Here is a 20,000-nt window from a genome sequence, read left to right on the forward strand (position 1 = left end):
TCCGTTTGAGTGTTGGGATGTTGTTTATTTCTTAATTTCCACCAAAATTTCCGTGTATATGTTATCAGGCCTTTGAATTCAATTCTTTGTGTTTCAACTTCGTTTGCCTTTTGTGTTGTAATTGTGTCCGCTGTACGGTGAAATTTGTTGGCTTTAATCGTACAGCAGTTTTATTTGTTGGCTTTTGTTGTGAAGGTTTGTTGGCTTTTTGTAAAGATTCCTCAATATAATATAAACCACAATATAAACAAACCAAAGCAAATGGGGCCGAATATTCGAGCGAAATTCTGCATTTTTATCAACCTCTTCAACTTCACCCATTGGGCGCCATTTTGAATTTCATCCAAGCGAAACGTGACGTCACGCTGGCAGTGATGAGTCAGCCAATGTTTTGCTTAGAGATGCCCCCTCCTCCCTTAATTTGATAGACAAAATCAAATAATACGGAGACAGTTCGTCTAGACTTGTTAGACCTACTTTACCAGACATTGTTTAACTACTAGTTTTATAACAGATATCCACAGAATTTTATTGAAAAGCTTTTATTCATTACAGCTGCGTCTCGAAGAAAACGTAGAAATGGTAAGAGTTAATTACTTTTTGAAATGAATCATTTTAAAAACATTGGTTGTCTAGTTTGTTAAATACGTTTTCTTTCCTCTTTCAACAACTAATCTTTAGACAACTTACCTCTGTCGGCTGACAGTGAGCAAACGTTTAGAGACATGAAAAATGAAACCATTTTATATGGTGAGGAGTCGATCTTGCACACCTGTACGCGAAATTGTGATGGGGCTAGGAGGGTTGGGGGAGGAGTGCAATAATCAGTTCTCCTCTTTTGTGATCAAGATGAAGTAAATTAGTCTACCGGATATTTTTCTATTTTACTTTCTTTTCAGAAATCCTTGCACGAAAACGCAGGGCAGCAGCAGGTAAGTAAATGGCTTATGGTGTATTCTAACTGTGAAAAAATTGGATCACTATAACGTCTCAACATGGATGTAACATCTCAAGCTGGAAGTAAAAAAGGGAAGTGGTTATCTAGTTATCATTACTTTCACTGTAATGATCGGTTTTGATAGAAATCAATAGAGTTTAAGAACGCCATTTACGAGAAATAGCAAAAGTTACCTCTCATTTTGTTTCCTTTTCCACTGATCCTAATCCACCAATCCGCCAATCCAACACAAAAATAACAAAAAAAATCGTATATTCGCAGCAAGTACAAATATTCTCAGTATAGTGTGGTAACGGCGTAAGAAAGGCGGCAAAACGTAAATTTTTGAGAGTCGCCGTAAACGCCTTAACCTCTCTATAAACACACTATGCAAAGTCCAAAAAGGTCGTTTACGTTTACCTCGGTTAGGAATAGGGTCTCTTACTAATGCTCTCTTGGTTATTTATATGATTGTTATTAGGAGTAAATGAATGCAATACAAGTCCTTGTAAAAATGGCGGAAAATGTTTTGACCTTTACTACGGCTTTAGATGCCAATGTACCAGTGGATACGAAGGAGACACATGCGAACTTGGTAGGCAAGGCTAGTCCATACAGTTGACATGTTAAATGATTTAAAACAGTAAGAAATAGAATTTTCAGGAAGAGGTTTTTGGAAAGTATCTACTTAATGTAGGATGCTTTAAAAAATGAAAATAAATAAAAATAATGAAATAGAGCAGTGACACCTTAAAACCACGTAATTTTGCGTCAACCATTTCACGGCTGAGTATTCCTCCTTTCGGTTAGAAATTACTTGTTTTGTTCCCGTTACCAGACAAGGATTATTTACTTTTGCAACAAGATTTCACAGTTCTCTCCTCACCGTCCTCATACATTTTACGTTGTTCTTAAGCTTCCGCGTGTAGCGAGGTAGGAGTCCCTCTCAATGGTCAAAGGTCTTCATCTAACTACAATCATGGAAGCACTATAACATTTTCTTGTAACGCTGGATTCTCTGTCCATGGCTCGGCCTCCAGGACCTGCAGCCATGGACATTGGAGTGGGACTAGGGCTGAATGTAAAGGTACGAAAACTTGCTGAACTTTAAAGCCAAAGTAGTGTAGCTCTTGTTAAAGTGCTACTGAAACGAAATTTTCGTACACACTTTTATTATATCTCTCAGTTAGTAGGCGCGCTGTGATTGGTCAATTTAGCTGGCCGTATTCTACTGTGCAATCCGCTAAAATTTAAAGCTGTTTTTGCTGCCAAAATGTTTCGTGGTTTATCGACAAGTGTTCTTTTTTAAGCAAGTAAAAGAACAAAATTGTGTATTAAAACCTACTAACGATTTCAAACGATCAGATCAAATTGAGTTGTTTTGCTTTCGAGGTGCGTCAGAAATTTGAAACCGTTCCGCGTGAATAGAAATCGTTCCCGAGCCGTCAGACATACAGTAGAGGTAAAATAAATATCTTAATAGCCTCCTTCTTTCGTTTTGTGCTGTAAGTTACAGATCCTCGTTTTTCCCCTTCGATTTATGGCCCGCGCGCGCTTCGCGCTTGGGCCATAAATCTATGGGGAAAAATTCGGTCCGTAACTTACAGTAGCTTATAGCCCAATCTATAGCTTTTCAGTAAACTAACTCATCCCCAAATGCTGAATTATTTTTGTACCTAAAGAGTGCGTATTACAATTAAGAATTTTTCCCGTTACTTCTTTACCTAGACGTGGATGAATGCGCCGAAGGTCGTTGTACTCAGCAATGCGTAAACACTCTTGGTGGTTTCATGTGTTCGTGTAATCCCGGTTACTCTTTAAACAGCGATGGCACGACATGTGATGGTAATTTATTCCTGATAACGTTTAATTTTATGTTTAAAAATGGACGATTAACCAGGATAAGACATAATTAAAATTTAAAAAAGTTCTCCGATTAAAAGAGTTTAAATTACGAGCTTTCGATTGCCAGTCTGCAATCTTTGACAAATAGTGAATAAAAAGCGCGATCGTTGAAATAAATACGGTAAAAAGTAGAGAAATTTACAAGGAGAACAAAAAGATACTTGCGAGGAAATAAAATGCTGATATGGGGTTCACAAAAGAATAGAATATTGTCTAGGTAATGGTTTTGAGTTATTGTCAGATTCAATTATAATTGCGGTATGCCAGGATTCCAAAGTCTTCCTAAAACGAAAATTTCCCTTGTCGATAGGCCTCGTTCGATATATCAATATTCTTACATGGCTCCGAGGCTTTCAGGACAAACTTCTATATTTGGTGTTGTTTCTTTGTATCCAAGTCTCTTTTGGGAATTGAGAAATTTACATTTTTGACCCGATTGCCTCGGAGCCATATTAGAATATTGATATATCGAACGCGGCCCATTACGTGGGCGTTATTAAAGTCAATAGTGTGTCAATCAATCAATCAATCAATCTTTATTTAAACACGAAAATCTTGTCATAGAAATGGTCTTCCTAGGAGTCGTGTAAAAAATTACAGAGAATAAATTACCTATATTAACAGAAATGGATTAACTAACGTTCAACCACGCATGATTGAACCTTTTTTTATAGGTTTTCGTCTTCCTAATATGTGCTTTTTGCCTTGTTCGTAAACACCTTCCAGTTTCATCTATATAGTTCCACGGACATTACGCACAGGAAATCTTATAAACGACATAGTATTGGTAAAAACAATAATAACCTGTGACCCGTGACCTGTGTTTTAGACCCGCCACATTTTTGTAGATCGGCCGGCGGTCTTGACTTGGGGGAAGAGATTACCAAGGTAGGAGAGTGAATCTCCCATATAGGCCTCATTCCGCCCAAGGTTATTTTTAGACATGGTACCCAGTTCTTCCGAGAATGTTACTCCCGCGATGCGTGGACAGCCCAAAACTACCTGAGACGAAATGGCGGGAGATTTGGTGAAAAGTCATTTTATATGCTTTGATTTTAAAAAGACGTTTCATAGCAGAGATGTTTTCTGCACTCTCAGCCGTCTTTTTGTTCGGCTGGGCCTTCGTTTGCTTTGTGCTCGTTTGCCTGTTCATTATTTTGCCGTTTATTTGGTTTTAGGGAGTTTAGAAAGCAAACCTACAATGGCTGTGTAAGCGTGCGTTATAGTTCTTTGTTCATTTCTTGGCCGTTATTTACAAAACAACAACGTGAAATAGCCACATTCGGCATATTCGAGAGAAGGTGAACTACGACGGCCAACTTTTAGAATTTCTTTTTCGAATAACGAAGCGCGCGAAATCTCAAAATAGAATGCAAATTATTGGAACCCCGCGAGAGTCAGACAACGTAAGCATGCTCTGAGAGAAATAGGAGGTAAATGAACGCCAAATTTTCGTTGTTAAAATTGCTTTAGGAACACTTGCTTACGCGCTTGAAAAAGCGTCAAATCTTCCACCATTTCGTTTTGTTTGTCTGAGTTATGACGTCACTCGCGCGCTTCGCTATTTTGACGCTCTCTTACATATCTGTTTGGGATACTTCTGACACTGATAGACAGACTGAATGAATCTGAATAGGCCACGTTCGATATATCAATATTCTAACATGGCTCCGAGGCTTTCGGGACAAACTTCTATATTTAGTGGTGTTTTCTTTGTATCCAAGTCTCTTTTGGGAATTGAAAGACAAGAAAAACTTTAAAAATTTGCAATTTTGACCCGAAAGCCTCGGATCCACCTTAGAATATTGATATATCGAACGTGGCCTATTCAGTCTGGCGAGATTTGTAGGTTGAACTGAATATAAAGTCGGTTTTTAATCGACGTTGTCTTTGGCGTTGTTTCCGTTGTCGCTTAAACTGCCTTTTTTCTGGTTAGGCGGCTGGCGTCTCTCTACACCTTCGACCACCTGTTTGTTCGGGTGCGTTGTGTTTGGGCGTTTGTTTGCTCTGTATTAGTTTGTCTACTTACATCTTTGCCGTTCGTTCAGTTGTTATCGTATGTGCAGGGGACATCTGTCTCTTATTTAAACTCCTATTAAAGTTCGAAATGTATTAAAACATAGCGAGCGCCGAAGCTCCTTAGCAAAGAAGACATCCCCGCAGCGTTTGAGATTTTCCTTCGCTTTGAAACGAAACATAACCAAATCCTCCACGAAAACATCAATGCAACGCGCGAGTAACATCCACGGAAGAACTGGGTACCATGTCTAAAAGTAACTTAAGAGCGATTACCTTGGGTATAAGGCCTAAATGGAGGATTCACTCTCTTACCTTGATAATCTCTTGGGGAAACAAATTCCTGTTGTAAGGTCTTGTAGGTCTACTTGTGGCTTGAATTCCGTTGTTCCTGAGTAGTCTTGTAAGTGGTTCAGTTAGAGTTAAACCATTGATTTATGGTAGGACTGCAAAATCACGGTGCTAGTCTGATGGTTCAGAACATCCCGACCAATTCTTCTAGGAATGGTGTAATTTCAAGAGGAGGTTTCTTCTTCAGGATGTTTGAAATAATATACTGAGGGTAGCCATCCGATTTCAGCGCATTTTTGACGTGAATCAGCTCTTTTGACTTTCCCTCAGAGGGGCTCGGTAGGTTTAAAGCGCGGTTCAGAGGGGTGGAGGCAGTATTAATTTTGTGTAATATTAGCATCCATTTCCTCGCAAGTATCTTTTTGTTCTTATTGTAATTTGTTTTACTTCACACTTTTTACCGTATATATTTCAACGATCGCGCTTTTTCTTCACTATTTGCCAAAGAGAACCAGAGAACGTTTTAAAATATTATGTTTAATTTTATATTGTTGAACTCATTTCTATCGGTCTTACCCTTCTTAATATGACCAAAACATGCATAACGGTTGAAGTTTATTTGCATTTGGAATTTTAATGTCATTATGCATCTTCAACTGAACTTCTAGTCCCCGACCCGCGGGACATAGCGAAAAATTAACATTTACCCTCTCTTTAAAAATGCCAATTTCTCCGTTTCTAGGGTCAAGTAGTCTATTAAGATCCCCTACTGAGCGGCATCAGTACTTTAATACCAAATACAACACAACTTTAGTTGAATTTTGTTGGTCTCGGCTCACTGCCAAAGTCAGACTTCAGCGGCGACGCAAGCTGGACTATGCGTGTTCAACTGCAACTGCTTGTTGACTTTTTCATATTTACTCATGAGCAGACACAGTAGTCTATTCACGTCTCATCTTAAATCACCACTCGACTGCCCCAAGCAGTTAAATGCTTGTCAATGCTTGCTTTGCTGAGCTACATCTCCGCTTATGTCCCAGGGGTTGGCAAGCTCATATAGCGTCAACAGCCATATTCACGGTTAACGTTTCCATTTACACTGCAATGTAATCAAGTATTTATGTGAGGCAATTCCGGGCAGAAACTATGAAGTTGTTCGAAATTGCCGGGCATGCAAGTTAGAGAAATGTAAAGCGTGGAAAGGGTTATTGACTGATGCATAATGAACCATAATAACATAGGACGTGCCTGCAGACACTCAAGATGGCCAAGAAGACTATTAGTAAATCTTTATATTAACAACGTTTTGTGCTCCGGTTTTAGACGTGAACGAGTGTTCATTAGGCTTGTGTAGCCACAGCTGCCATAACTCTCCGGGAACATTCCGTTGTTCCTGTCCCACCGGTATGGAACTCGCCCCTGGGGGACGATCCTGCCGAGGTTAGTTGTTGTAATTCTCTGGCAGATATTGAAAGTATACCAGAGCAATATTTAAATAGTGTTATCCATGAAAATGACGTTGAAAAGTAGAGCTAGGGGCTGAAGGGTCTACTGGAAAATGCCAGCTAATCTCCTTTTCAACTGGAGGCCAAATCCCGCATTTTGCATGGATATGTTGCTTCTAACAAAGTTGAAAAAAAAAAAAACACTCAAAGAGTAAGCAGCTTGTTAAAAGCAACAAGAACAAAAAGAAGAGAAAATTCACACTGGTTAGGTATTCCAGTCACTATGCTCAACTCAACCACAAACTGAATCATGGCGCAGAGTTCCATTGTCTCCCGGGACAGACGGACACCAACAACAACAATATGCTACAGGAGACTAATGGCGGACACGAAACAATGATTTAGCAAATACGCGATCGTGATGCCATAGAATCTGTCAGCATTCAAGGCGCACTTCACTCGTGATGATCTGTACACCTCAAGGATTCATTAACAATTATTCCACGAGCGCGCGTTGGATATGAGATGATAGATGGCTATAATCATCTCATATCCAACAGGCGCGAGTGGAATAATTGTTTTATTAAAAATGCCCCTTCAATATAGAAAACTAAAGTAAAATGAAAATAAGAAGACTAAAAAAAACTCCCGCTTACGCTCACCATATTTGTAGAGCATGGTGTAATGGCTCATAAACCATGATGGCTAAACCAATGATCCAGTTATCAGTTTTTAAGGGAAAGAAGCGCGAACAGACAAAAGTGAGAGAATCATTCAGAACTTGACAGGCTGAGTCTGTATACATTAAGTATGCTGTAACGTGGCGACCGTATATTAAGTAATGAGTTAACTTATGCAAGTTATGAGAACACTTCAGAGCTACTGTTTTGTTGTGTCCCCAATTAGTTGTGAAACCTAAATACATTGACACATTAATAAAGCTTTTACTTACTTACTTACTTACTTACTTACTTACTTACTTACTTACTTACTTACTTACTTACTTAGTTACTTATTGATCGATTGTAGTTCAGTATTTTTAAGGGCCATGATGTTGATCATTCAAATAAAATGGTTTGTGAGCTCTGTTTCATTTTTGTTTACAGACAAAGATGAATGCACTTCAAACAACGGTGGCTGTGAACATATTTGTGCAAACAGCTATTTAAGCTATGGTTGTCATTGTCGTGGAGGATACACCACTGCAGTCGACAACAAGAACTGTAACGGTAGCGATACACAACAAACTTTAATGACTTTAACATGATTGGACGAGGTCACCTCATTCTTAGAAGTGTGCAACGTGTGGCCGGTTCCTTTTCTTAGTATGCCCTTCTTACTTTCGTTTAAAAATGAATTGCTCAACAATCTGTATATTCTAAACTTTTGAGATTAAAGTGAAATTTCTGGATAGAAGACTGGATAAATTTCAAGTGGGAATCAAATAACCTAAATATTTGTTTATGAATCATTTTTTCATGGAATTTCATCTTGCCTTGTAGAAAAACTATGTCCGTCCATTACTGCTCCGGCCAATGGCGCTGTATCTATAGCTGGTGACCCAATTCTAGGAAATATCGCCACTTTCAAGTGTAATGCGGGTTATCAATTAAAGGGATCTCAAAAACGAATCTGTTCAGCAAATGGGCAATGGTCTGGTGTTCAGCCGACATGTAACGGTAAGAACTACACATTTTCCGCACCATATCAGTCGCATGAAACAAACACCTCCATAATTAATAGACACATATAGACAATACAGGCAATTGGCCGGTTGGCCGGTTGGGTCCTTTCGACACGTTTTCCAGAGGATTTCCGATTACAGTTCAAACCCTATTAAACGGCCACTCTCGGGGAAATGGATAGTGGTCGCTTAAAGGGTGGCTGGCCGCTTAATAGAGGTAAAAACAATAGAAAAACTCTCATCGGGACTTTGATTACTGGCCGCCTATAGGGGTGGCCGTTTAATAGGTGGCCGCTTAATAGGAGTTCGACTGTAGTAGCAGCTTTTAAGCCAGACCACAATTACAAAATGGAAAGTCTGTTTGCCTCATAATGAACTGTTCGTTATCTGAACGTCATTCTGCAAAACATGAATCAGAGCCGGGAAAATCAAAGAGCTGCTAACTTGATGTCTGTTCACAGCCGGGCGGTGCATCGACGTGGGAACAGTCAAATATGGTACTCGTCAGGGGAGTGGCACTAGTTATGGAAGCAGTGTTAGTTTCTCGTGTAATAGCGGATATGGTCTGGTAGGCTCCGCCCAGCGTCTCTGCGAACAAAATGGAATCTGGAGCGGACAACAGCCTAGATGTGTTCGTGAGTACCGGTTGTCATGTTTGTGATTTCCTACAAACAAATTATTGTATTACATTTGACAATTGCCGCTAGCAAGCAATGACTGAATACAAAGAGAGCAGATGCATTTGTGACCAACAAGGACTGAGCATGTGAGCTACAGCATTGCCTATATTTTTTTTTTCTTTGCATTAATGATAATTACCTTTGGTTGTCAGGTGCTGACTGTCCACAATTATCCGCTCCAGCGGATGGTTCGGTTGAAGGATACCGTCGAGAAACAGGCAGCACTGTCCGTGTGTCGTGTGACAAAGGATACAAAGTCCATCCAGACAGTTCATCGTTTAGGAGCTGCCAAGCGGACAAGCAGTGGTCTGGGGCTGATCCAATGTGTCAACGTGAGAGCTATCATATTTTTCTCTCTTTCAGTCTACACAAATTATTCGAGAAACGACAGGTTGTTCTTGCAGCGGCCCAGATTTCCTCTGTTATTTATACTTTATTGCAGTGGAACGGTCATTTCAAATTAAAAAATAAATTCTGTGCCGAGAACGTATTAACACGAATCCAGAACCTTCGACGTCTGCAGCGTAGTATTACAGTGAAGCCGGCGCAGAGCTCTAAAATGTAAGTGGCAGTGACTGGCGGAGAACATTAAGTTGTAAAAGTTCTCATAACCGTTTTGAGGAGCGTTGATAAACATTTTAAAAACATGCATTTTATGAACTTAACGTTCATGTTTTTAAAATGTTTATCACCGCTGTTTGTTTTATATTTTTAATCAAGCTACGATGGTCGAATTCCAAGAGTTTATATGATACCGTTTTGAGGAGTGTTTTGATAGCATTCCAATCCTCTCTTCACCCCAAATTTAAATCAGCTGGTTCACGAACGCTGAGGAATTATAGGTAGGTAAGACCGCTAGGTAGAACGGAAACTTGGTTTGATTAAACGAATGTACTCGTTTCTTTCTTAGAAACACGAAAAGATTACCTTTTTGTTTTCAATGCGTACACTTAGTTATAGACTGCGGTGATCCAGGCACTCCATGGCATGGCTACCTACACGGAGCTGATTTCCACTATGGCAGCACGGTAACGTTTTCTTGCCGCCCCCAGCATCACCTAGAAGGAGACACTCAACGAGTATGTCAGGGAGATGGCCAGTGGAGTGGACAGCAGCCCAAGTGTTTGGGTATGATGTGGAAACTAACTGAAGTCTGTAAAGTACAAAAGAATTTTAAGTTCTTCACTTGCTTGTATTCCTTCGGTCGGTCGCAAACGGTTCCCATACGAGGAAAGATCAGGAAAAGCTAGATCAGGCCGAGGTGTTCAGGAAGTAGTCTCTCTGTTTTCTTTCAGTCATGGAGTGGGATAAGATAAGTAGACGGTTCGAATAGCAAGTCCCCTGTGAATGAAACACCTTTCATGATTCGACGGTTGAACCTGGAAACCGTGCTGATTTTATGCCGGATGTACTATTGGACCCGCATAAGTGAAGTCATGTGGGAGATGATGAGGCCCACTTAGTTCCTTTTTTTGTATTTTAGAAAGGTCATGTGGAAATCCTGGTTCGCCAGCGAATGGGATAAAGATTGGAACTAACCATACATACGGCGCATCCATCCAGTTCACATGTAATCAGGGATACACATTGCAAGGCCCACAACAACGAACCTGTCTGACCACAGGCCAGTGGTCAGGCTCACAGCCAACATGTCAGAGTAAGTCTTACATTTCTTAAGCAAGTCTAGAATTTCTCCTTTGGACGATTTAGCTTAGTTTAGTCTGTCGTACTCTCAAATACTCATGGGAAGTGGAGGGCGTCCAATTGCTTCGTTGGGGCTTTAATTTTCCTATTTGCATTGTAATAAAATTAATTCAATCGCAGTCAGAAACTACAAAATTGCCCAATATTGCTAGACATTCAATTTGAAACACAATAAAAAGATTACGATGAAATTCGTATAACAATGCATAGCTTTTATAACAATCACCGACCTACCAGTGATTTCACAGTCTGTTCATCCATACTGTTAATTACTTCTCTTGCGGACGAACATACTTTAAATAAGGGACAAATTTCATTGTAATAGGCAACGTTTCTCGTATTCCCTTATTTGTGATTTCCGTAGTTCGACAGAAGGGATGTTAATTTTGCTCTAGGACAGTCACACTGTTCTGTACGTAAAGGCTTTTTTTGGATCCCTTGGCTATAAAACACGGCTAGAATTTTCCTACAACTTTTTTGGTACAACTGAACTGAATGTCAGAAGTTCTTTTGCTTGCGATTTTTCCTAATGATATTGCATATTTGTTTTCACATATAGTCGTGAGTTGCGGTGATCCGGGGTCCTTGGCAAACGGTTTTAGAATCGGTGACAAGTTTACTTATGAGGAACGAGTAATCTACGACTGTAATGCTGGCTACAAACTTCAAGGATCTATCATCAGAAAGTGTGAAGCCAATGGTCAGTGGTCAGGCTCAACTGCTAGTTGTGTTGGTGAGGAATTATAAATTATCTCTACAATTTGTACACGATTATGCTAGATTTATTATCTATGTCACCTTTTTGAAAAATATGTATCGCTGAAGTAAGCACCGGTTTTTTAACTTTTTTTTTTCCCGAGTCCTACTTTTTGTGGCGTTATTTCGAATATTACCTTCAATTTCCTACTCTTAAAAAAAACTCCTTCAAATGTTTTCACATTGATTGTTGTTATTGATATATAGCTGCACTTCTGCGATAACTTGTTTGTTTCATTCGTTTGTTTTGTAGCGTCAAACTGTGGGAACGTTCTTCACGGCCCCTCAGGTTCTTTCCAATCCTCCAACTTTCCAAATAACTATCCGAACAACGAGTACTGTACTTGGGAGATTCAAGTACCTCAAGGAAAGAAGGTTCGTCTTGAGTTCGAGGAGCTAAGGACTGAAGAGAACAAAGACTTCGTGTTCGTTTATGATACAGGCAAAACCGATCCGGTCGTAGCTTTCAGCGGTGTCAAAGACAAACCACGGGTAATAACTTCCTCCGGAAACAGCTTAAGGGTCAGATTCATCGCAAACGGTGACAACTCTAACAATGGATTTAAAGTTTCTTATAGACAGACAGGTTAGTCTCAAATATTTGTAAGACTGGGGCGAGGCTATTGTGGTGTGTGTATCTACTGCATTACCAATGTTAACCATTAACAATTATTCTTTGAAATCGAGGTGAATGTTACTTGTTACCTGTCCACTTCGTGCAATGTCAATCTCAATTCATGCGTGAAAACGTGTAAGCGGTGCAAAGCATACGCGAAACCATTTAGAAAATCTTCAAACATGGCAAATCTGGTTAATAGCAGATTTGCACGTTGTCGTCATTTGACTACAACTACCAGAATTCCTTTCGTCTTTTCTTTGTTATTTAAATTTTGAATTCCCAGTGGGGTTTAAATAACAATTTCCCTAATTAGCATAAGAAACATAAACGTGAAGGATTCTGGTAGTTGTAATCAAACGACGCTATCATGCAAATCGCCTATTTCGATAAAATCCTCGTCACAATCTAGAAACAATGCTCTTTAATACTGTTTAAATCAGTGATCTAAATCTGAAGTCTACTTCGAAACATTTTCAATGTTCAATGAAAGTTTTGAAGTTCACTTGAAATTCATTCGGCGAAGGATCCGCCCTTTGCGCAGGACCGTGGATTTTTTTTTTTTTTGCACAAAGATGCACGTTCTCTTGAATATTTTTGGGAGTGCTTGGCACTTGACACTGCTGCCGATGACCTCGCAAGATTCATTTCTGCCAATGCAGGCTAATAGCGCTCGTTTCGTTTATTTTATCCTCAGACTGTGGAGGAATACTGATTAGCGAAACAGGAGAAATACGCTCTCCTGGTTTCCCAAATGGTTACCCTCCAAACCTGAGCTGTACATGGCTTATCTTCATCCCCAACAAACAAATCGGTCTGACACTGGACGAATTTAAGACAGAAAATGCTTATGACCGTCTGGAGGTCGCTCATGGACCCTGGGTAACCGCGCCTCTCGAGATAGCCTGGAGCGGTCCCAGTCCACTATCAGGCCAAGTGGTCACAACTCAGTACATGTGGGTCCATTTCATAACCAGTGCGCAAGACAATGGAGTGTACAAGGGATTTCGTGCCACATACAAACCATACGTCCCCTACTCAAAGAAGAAATGAACGAGAATTAATAAATCAGGAACGTCAAAATGTACTGTAGCTTGTAGAGTTATCAATTGAAACAATGTATGATGAGCTGTGAATAAATAGACATGACATATAGTTTGACTGCGGTTTTTATTTCGGTATTTATTATATCCCATTCTTCACTGAACATGAGCCGGAAATACACCACCAAATCGCCAGTCATATATTCCAGTTCCAGTCCCTGAATGGTGCTTAGAAGGTGCTAACAAGTAGCCGCCCTCACACCTTGTAGTAGCCTTGCTTTGTACTGTAGTACAATTGGCAAGGAATTCCTGTAAAATCTCCCCAGCATGCAGCTGCTGCCTCGAAGTGTGCCCCATGGGGGTACCGCGGGCTAAACTCAAGCTCCCAGCCCAAATCCATGTCTGGATTTATGAAAACCGTGCCAATTTCAACACAATGAAAGAAAATTCAGAGGCAGCCTGTCACTACACAGCCTACTCACCCACCTTGCCTGTGTGTGGCTGGCTGACTGAGCCTGCGCAGTACGGTCGGCCAATTGTGTCCTGCAAAGAAAATGACCATTTTTACTGTGAGCCTTGGGGCCCGACTTGGTATCAGCTGGTAGCCAGAGACCTGGGTTGTCTGCCCCAACCCTCTTTGACGGAGGCCCCCCTGAGTTTCCAAGCCTCGCCGGCAGTCGGGCGAAAACGTTTTGCCCCAATTTTGGCACGGTTTACCTAAATCCACACATGTATACATACCATGCCATACAAAATACAGCGAATCAGAATACAGGGAAGCCGTTGTATCTTCAATGTCTGTGGCCTTGATTGTGTTGGACAACGTATTTTCTATGGTATGGTATAAAACAGGTATGTTTTCGTGGCATACCATAGACCACTTGTCAATTGTCTTTTCTTAGCATACACACTAGCACAAAGGCTCACCGTGTATATAAGGAAAAAATACAAGTGACTCGAGGGATATTTCATGGTATACCACTCGAAAGGGTTGCATAACTAATATATATGTAATTGAGACATAACTATAGCAACTCGACATATTAATAACACTTTTCAAACTTTTGATCCCATTTGACAAGCCTTATAGTCTAGGGGCCCGTCTAACGCTCTGAGTCAGCAAATTCTTTCTAAGAAGGTCATGTGTTGTGATTGGCTCCACATTTTTTGTAATGTAATCTTTTATTGTTTTTAATTAAAAATTCAGCAAAGGCAAGTAAAAAATTAAGCATTATTTAAAATAGGCCTTATCGCGGTTTTCGACGCCATCTGGATGGGTAGGCAAAGCGGTCAGAAATTATAGTGTTTGTATGGGAATCTCATGGCAAATAACTTTTTCCAAACTTGAATTTTACACATTTGGTAATCGCAACGTTAAAATACTAGGTAGAAGATTGTATTTACCAAGTTTGCAGGATGTAGCTTGGCTAGAAGACGCTCAGTTAATTTTCTAATTTTCCATACATTTGTCTGTAAATTTGGCTGGGTAGACGCGGTTCGCGAGAAAAAAAATTACAGACAAATGTATGGAAAATTAGAAAACTTAACCGGCTGCGGCCCCATGCCCCACCGGGGGCAATAAGGATTGATGATGATTCAGACATTGAGTAAAATGTTTATCCACACAAACAACAACAGCCACTTGATGTTGATTATGTCCCAGGTGGGTTTGGAAGGAGGGGGGTGACGGTGGAATGCTTAGGCGCGACGGCAGGGGTCAGTACGGAAAAAGTTTACAGGCATGAAGTACTTTACAAGCAAATCACAACTGGACGGGAAGAAAATCCTGATACAAAATATAAACGAAAAACCCAAACCCTTTCAGTTTTAAAAACATGATGTTCCCAACATGTTAACGTTTTCGGTCGCTAAAAATTGTAGGTAAATGTACCAGTTGCCATCTATATTTCTGCATTCTTTATTTCAGCCTTGACTTACTGTTGCTTCTTCTTTCAAATCGTGGTAAGAAAGAAATCTCATTACCAATAAAACGAATAAATTACTCTAAAGGATATGTTTTGCATGATTTTATTTACTTAATGAGGTCTGTTAGAAAACTCTGCTCATTTGTTGTGCTCCTGGCTCAATTTCCGATACAGTGTAGGACTCGACTTATGCTTCTCAAACTCATTAATAATTCATCAAGTTTACACAAGGGAAATCATGACCGTGACAGTGTTTGGATATCTGATCTTAATAAGCATAGATTTTTGCAATTTTATTTCTCCGTTTTCTCCTTAGTTTGGTTTCGATTGAGAAGACATATCAAACACTCAAGACAATGTTTGACCACATTTCCAAACACCTCGAAGTTCGTCAAAAATACTCCACTGCGCGTCGTATTTTCAACTATCTTCTCGATGTTTGGAAATGTGGTCAAACACGGTCTTTTGTGAACATTACCGTGCAGTAATCTCTATTTATTTTCAGAAACAGTGAGAGTAGTGTTAAACCCAAACAATAGTATACAGCCTAAATCTGTAATACCAAGCCTCCTGCTGTAATATGGTCACCACCACCTCCTGTCTGCAACACTTGAGTACAAACTAACACTGGAGCAACACAAATTTTGTAATCTTCCTCATTCCAGCAAGACACAGGTGAATTGGAATCGAATTGAACTCTAGGGCTACCTGGAGCTATACTCTTGGAAAATGAATCATCCATAAATAACTTAGATTTCTTGGGATCAATTTCCTTTGAGCCACAGACATGCCTCGTTGCCGTCAGAGAAGCTTTTGCAGCAGCTGCCTTAGTATTTTTCCAGTGTGATCCTTCGGTGGTTAGAATCACTTGAAAAGCAAGAGTATGGACATGCAATCGAGTCAGCTGCCTCTTTCTTCCTTTCCCATAATTCCCTCTTGAAATCTTATAAACATCCCTCATGAGATCCAGCACTTTTGCTACCCTTGGTTTCTGACTGGAAACAACTGTAATGTTTCCATAAAGGAGTTTACTCCATAAGTTAGGAAGCTCCTGTTCATTCATGCCAATAGAACTTGAATAAGGTATTACGTACTGTAAAAGTTCATCAAAGAACGTTTCTTGGTGGAACGATGCCATTTCAAAATGGATTGGAACATCCACAGTCTCAAGGAAAGATGACAGCTTTTCTAAAAGTTTACCACTGTCACCAGGACTAAAGACTGGAAAGTTTTCCAGCCTTTGGAGACCAGCAACCACCAATATTGATGGCGAAAAGTATTTTAATTTCTCCTGAAATTTTTCCATTGATTTCAAGTAAGGATTGTGTTCATCACTATGTAGCACCAACCTGTTAGCTCTTTGTGACATATAATTTCCCCAGGGAAAGTGCGCAGGATATTCCAGCAGCAAATGGACATCATCAACATCCACAGTGTTTCCCGTTGTAGTCAAATTCTCAGGTAGCATCTCCAGTAACTCTGCAGAGGAATCAGCAGCAGCAAGAACATTACACCCATCCAATGCAAATCGCTTGCCAATTTGTAATCCGCTGCCCCCAATAAGTTTTCGAGTTCCTTCAATTTCCTGGGCTTTGATAATCATCTTACGAAAAAGCTCCTTGTCTGACAAGTATCGCCTGAGGAAAATATACAAAGGAGATATCCATAAGCAATTCGCTTTTCTCTCGCCTTAGGTGAGGAAAAAACAAACAAAGTAAAGAAAAGAACGCCTAGCCGTATTTTGCAACTTCCTACTGAATAAATTAATCATTATGCCACATTCTTCTTTCCAGAATTCTGGACTTCTCGGGCCCGGGCTAAACTATTACAACTTCGCCAACGTGCAACTGTTGAATTATTGATGAGAACTCGCAGAAAACCACTGATCGACTGACCACTGCCATAGGCTCAAATGATTTGTACAGCGAACTACGAATTCAAAGAGGCCCTTTGCACGATCCGGTCACATGGTACAAAATCACGCATGCTGGGACGCAAGTTGCACAGTGGGACTTCCAAAAAGAGACAGGTCAAGGTGGACTGGTACGAGTTGCTTTGTTTTGGAAGTCCCACGGTGCACCTTACGTCCCAGCATGTGTGATTTTGTACCATGTGACCAGATCGTGTAAAGGGCCTATTGCAGTTGTTTTCTGCTGGAAATCACTCACTAAATGACTTGTTTTACTGGCCATTTTAGATGCTGGACGGTTTTTTCTTTCTGACTCTCCACTGAGGTCAGGAGATCGCTTGGCGCGTACTCGCGAACATTTTGGTCAGTTTGGGGCCTGCTCTCGTGTAAGCAATTTCTATTCTCTGATTCAAGAATGTTTTTTCAGTACAATGAAGGAATGAAGATGTTTGTAATAACTCAAATCCTAATACCCTGCGAGCGGAAACGCCTAGACCTAGATAAGTCGCGAGAGGTCTTCCTCCTTCCCGACTTAACTAGGCAAGGTCGGTGCGGAGCTAAATCGTTGCACGTGTCGAGTTGGAGCCCATGTCAACCTCACCAAATTCGAATCACGAGCCATTTTTTTTTAATCTCACTTTTCGTTCTTTATGATATCGTTTGACTGTATCGTTTGACTGTGTCTTTGTAAAAAAGCGTCAGTTTGGTTTGACACGAAACTGTTTTCCACTGCTGACGAGATCGCAAAGCGGAGATTTCATTTTGCATTTTGAAACAGTATATGTTAAAGCTACCGGTATTCCTCGCTGAGCCTCGCCATCTATTAATTTTGCCGAGAATTGTTTTTCCGAAAAAACCGCACACAAGGGAATAATACGTTGGATATGATTATTTTAATGAAGCAAATACGTGTTTTACAGAAAAAAAAAACAAAAACAAAAACAAAAAGACAAAAAACAAAATCCTCCTGCAATTTTCCGCCGGGGGTACGGATGTGAATGCAATAAGATGGTGCACAAGGGCCGAGAAATGCTAACATTTTCATTCTTCACCTCATTTTCACGGTGTTTCGTTGAAATGGAACTTCTGTCTTAGTTGTGTCTTATTAATAGAGGTCGGAATCCGTACGGAAAACGCCCGAGGAATGTTTACTTCTTTGAAAAGCAGTTGCGAATCAAGGCAGGAATTATTAACTCTCACAATCGGCAGTGATAAAAAGCTAAAAGACAGTCTGTTCGTGAACCTCTCGTGCACCACTTTTACACACAGCAATTATTATTATTATTAAGGCCAAAAGACTAAACAAAATCTAAAAAAAAGAGAAGTTTAACTTGACTCGTACTTGACTCGGGCTACGACACAACTCCATCGATATCAGAATAGCCCTCGACTTCTAAAGGCGAAGAGACGTAAAAGAATATGTGGAGTTGGATTCAATTGATAGAAATTAAAGGAGAACGGAAGGTGAAAAACCAAGTTATCGTTGCATATTTGCAACAGAGCAAATTATTTGCTTTGAGTAAAAATTGCAGTATTTGTCCGTATTTGTCCTTTCTTAACGCGTTTTGACTGTAAAATAGCTCATGACATTCACACGATGTAGGTCCGCCATTTTGACCGCCATGTTGGAGGCTGGGCTGCATGGCAGGACGTCATTGCGCTCACTTGCGTTCGCGCCAAATTTAATTGTCTTGTTCGGATGGAAAATGATTCACTGCATTGCCGTAGGCTGTTCCAATAGATCACCTAGAGATTCTAAAGGAGGAATAAGCTTTCATCGCCTTCCTTTAAAAGATAAAGGCCTTTTAAGCAAATGGTTTGCTCAGATAAAGAGGGAAAATTTGCCCCAAATGAAGCACTGCCACGTCTGTTCCGAACACTTTGAGCCCGCGTGTTTTGAAAGTGAGTACCGACTAGATATTTTGCCAGACAATTTAAGCAGACGTCGCTTAAAAGAGGATGCCGTTCCAACTGTGTTTCAACACATGGAAAAGTTAAGCCTAAGGCCGTCCAGCGAGCGCCGAAGAAAAAGAGCTCTACACGAAGAGGTAAGTCATGTATTCGCGGAATAAAACTGACTCTACTGATATGACCTGATATGACCTTTTGGCCGCCGTGTTACTTTTCTGGTAAGCAAGCTTTAAACAAATTATCTTTCGTTCACAAATTTGTGTTCGCTATTTTAGGCCCTCAATTAAATACTGGATGCTTGTGATAGTAATTCGCAAGAGTCGAGCCAATCCAGAGCGAAAGTCGGGCAGCCTTTTCAAGATACAAATGTCATGACTTCTGCGGTTCCTGATTACAATGTCAGTCAGACTTTCGGTGACAAAGAAAAACCACAAAGGAAGAGGAGAAACTACCTATTTCGGAGATACTTTTGGTGGATGCCTCTACTGACACTGAAATAACAATGGTCGACCGAGCTTGTCAAACAGATTTACCTTTTGTTGTGCATTCACCTCATAAATTTATTTCCATTCCCTTAGCAGACGTTCGTCACGCTGTAGCGAATGACCACAGTTATGCCGCTCTCTTAAGTGATTCCCCTGTTGTGCCCGCTGAGCAAGTCCCTAGGGTTTCTGGAAAAGATTTTCCAAAATGCAAGAGGACGTAGGATTTCTCCGAAATTGACACATCGGATTTTCCTCAAATTGACTGCCAAGAAGAGGAAGTTGAAGATGAGTGGATTCCATCCGATGTGTCAGATCATGAAGAATCGAACATATCGGACCTAAGTGATTACGAAGTTAACGAATTTAGTGAAAGTTTCGACTCCGAAAGCCAAGGATTTCGACACAAAAACTGAAATTCCTGACGATGACGAGGAAAAGGAGTCCACGAACTGTTTTAATGAAGATTGCGGTGATCTTCACCAAGAGCGAAAGTTCTTGGTATTTGAAAGCAAACTAAAAGAGCTTTTTTCTCGTGACGTGCACTGTCCAAACTGTGGAAAGAACTTGGAAAAAGCATCATTAAAAACCAAGGGATCTCTTGCGACTATTGAATGCCTTGGTTGCTATGATCAACCATTACGATGGCAAACACAGCCGTTTGTAAGTTCAGTGGCCGCTGGAAATTTGCTGTTC

At 40.4% G+C, this 20,000-nt stretch overlaps 2 protein-coding genes and 1 pseudogene across 2 annotated transcripts in view; 2 read left to right on the top strand and 1 right to left on the bottom strand.

Moving 5' to 3' along the window:
* The window catches only part of LOC110046022 (sushi, von Willebrand factor type A, EGF and pentraxin domain-containing protein 1-like), a 64,546-nt gene extending 51,357 nt beyond the window's left edge, over window positions 1–13,189 (top strand). Inside the window, exons 23-37 of the mRNA XM_020751683.2 lie at window positions 556–582; window positions 900–932; window positions 1,419–1,532; window positions 1,854–2,024; window positions 2,666–2,782; window positions 6,473–6,589; window positions 7,701–7,823; window positions 8,097–8,273; window positions 8,740–8,913; window positions 9,111–9,290; window positions 9,913–10,086; window positions 10,442–10,615; window positions 11,222–11,395; window positions 11,672–12,004; window positions 12,732–13,189. Of these exons, the coding sequence (XP_020607342.2) occupies window positions 556–582; window positions 900–932; window positions 1,419–1,532; window positions 1,854–2,024; window positions 2,666–2,782; window positions 6,473–6,589; window positions 7,701–7,823; window positions 8,097–8,273; window positions 8,740–8,913; window positions 9,111–9,290; window positions 9,913–10,086; window positions 10,442–10,615; window positions 11,222–11,395; window positions 11,672–12,004; window positions 12,732–13,087 (2,444 nt within the window). The 3' untranslated portion in view covers window positions 13,088–13,189. The remainder of the gene's footprint in view (window positions 1–555; window positions 583–899; window positions 933–1,418; window positions 1,533–1,853; window positions 2,025–2,665; window positions 2,783–6,472; window positions 6,590–7,700; window positions 7,824–8,096; window positions 8,274–8,739; window positions 8,914–9,110; window positions 9,291–9,912; window positions 10,087–10,441; window positions 10,616–11,221; window positions 11,396–11,671; window positions 12,005–12,731) is intronic.
* Window positions 13,190–15,089: 1,900 nt separating this feature from the next.
* LOC110046039 (ADP-dependent glucokinase-like) overlaps window positions 15,090–20,000 on the bottom strand; it is a 12,755-nt gene continuing 7,844 nt past the window's right edge. The window contains exon 2 of the mRNA XM_020751701.2: window positions 15,090–16,639. Within this exon, the coding sequence (XP_020607360.1) occupies window positions 15,550–16,639 (1,090 nt within the window). The 3' untranslated portion in view covers window positions 15,090–15,549. The remainder of the gene's footprint in view (window positions 16,640–20,000) is intronic.
* The window catches only part of LOC149111976 (uncharacterized), a 2,000-nt pseudogene continuing 1,225 nt past the window's right edge, over window positions 19,226–20,000 (top strand).

Source organism: Orbicella faveolata, unplaced genomic scaffold, assembly GCF_042242905.1.
Source record: "Orbicella faveolata isolate gen_17 unplaced genomic scaffold, um_ofav_v1 contig_2, whole genome shotgun sequence".
NCBI lineage: Eukaryota > Metazoa > Cnidaria > Anthozoa > Scleractinia > Merulinidae > Orbicella > Orbicella faveolata.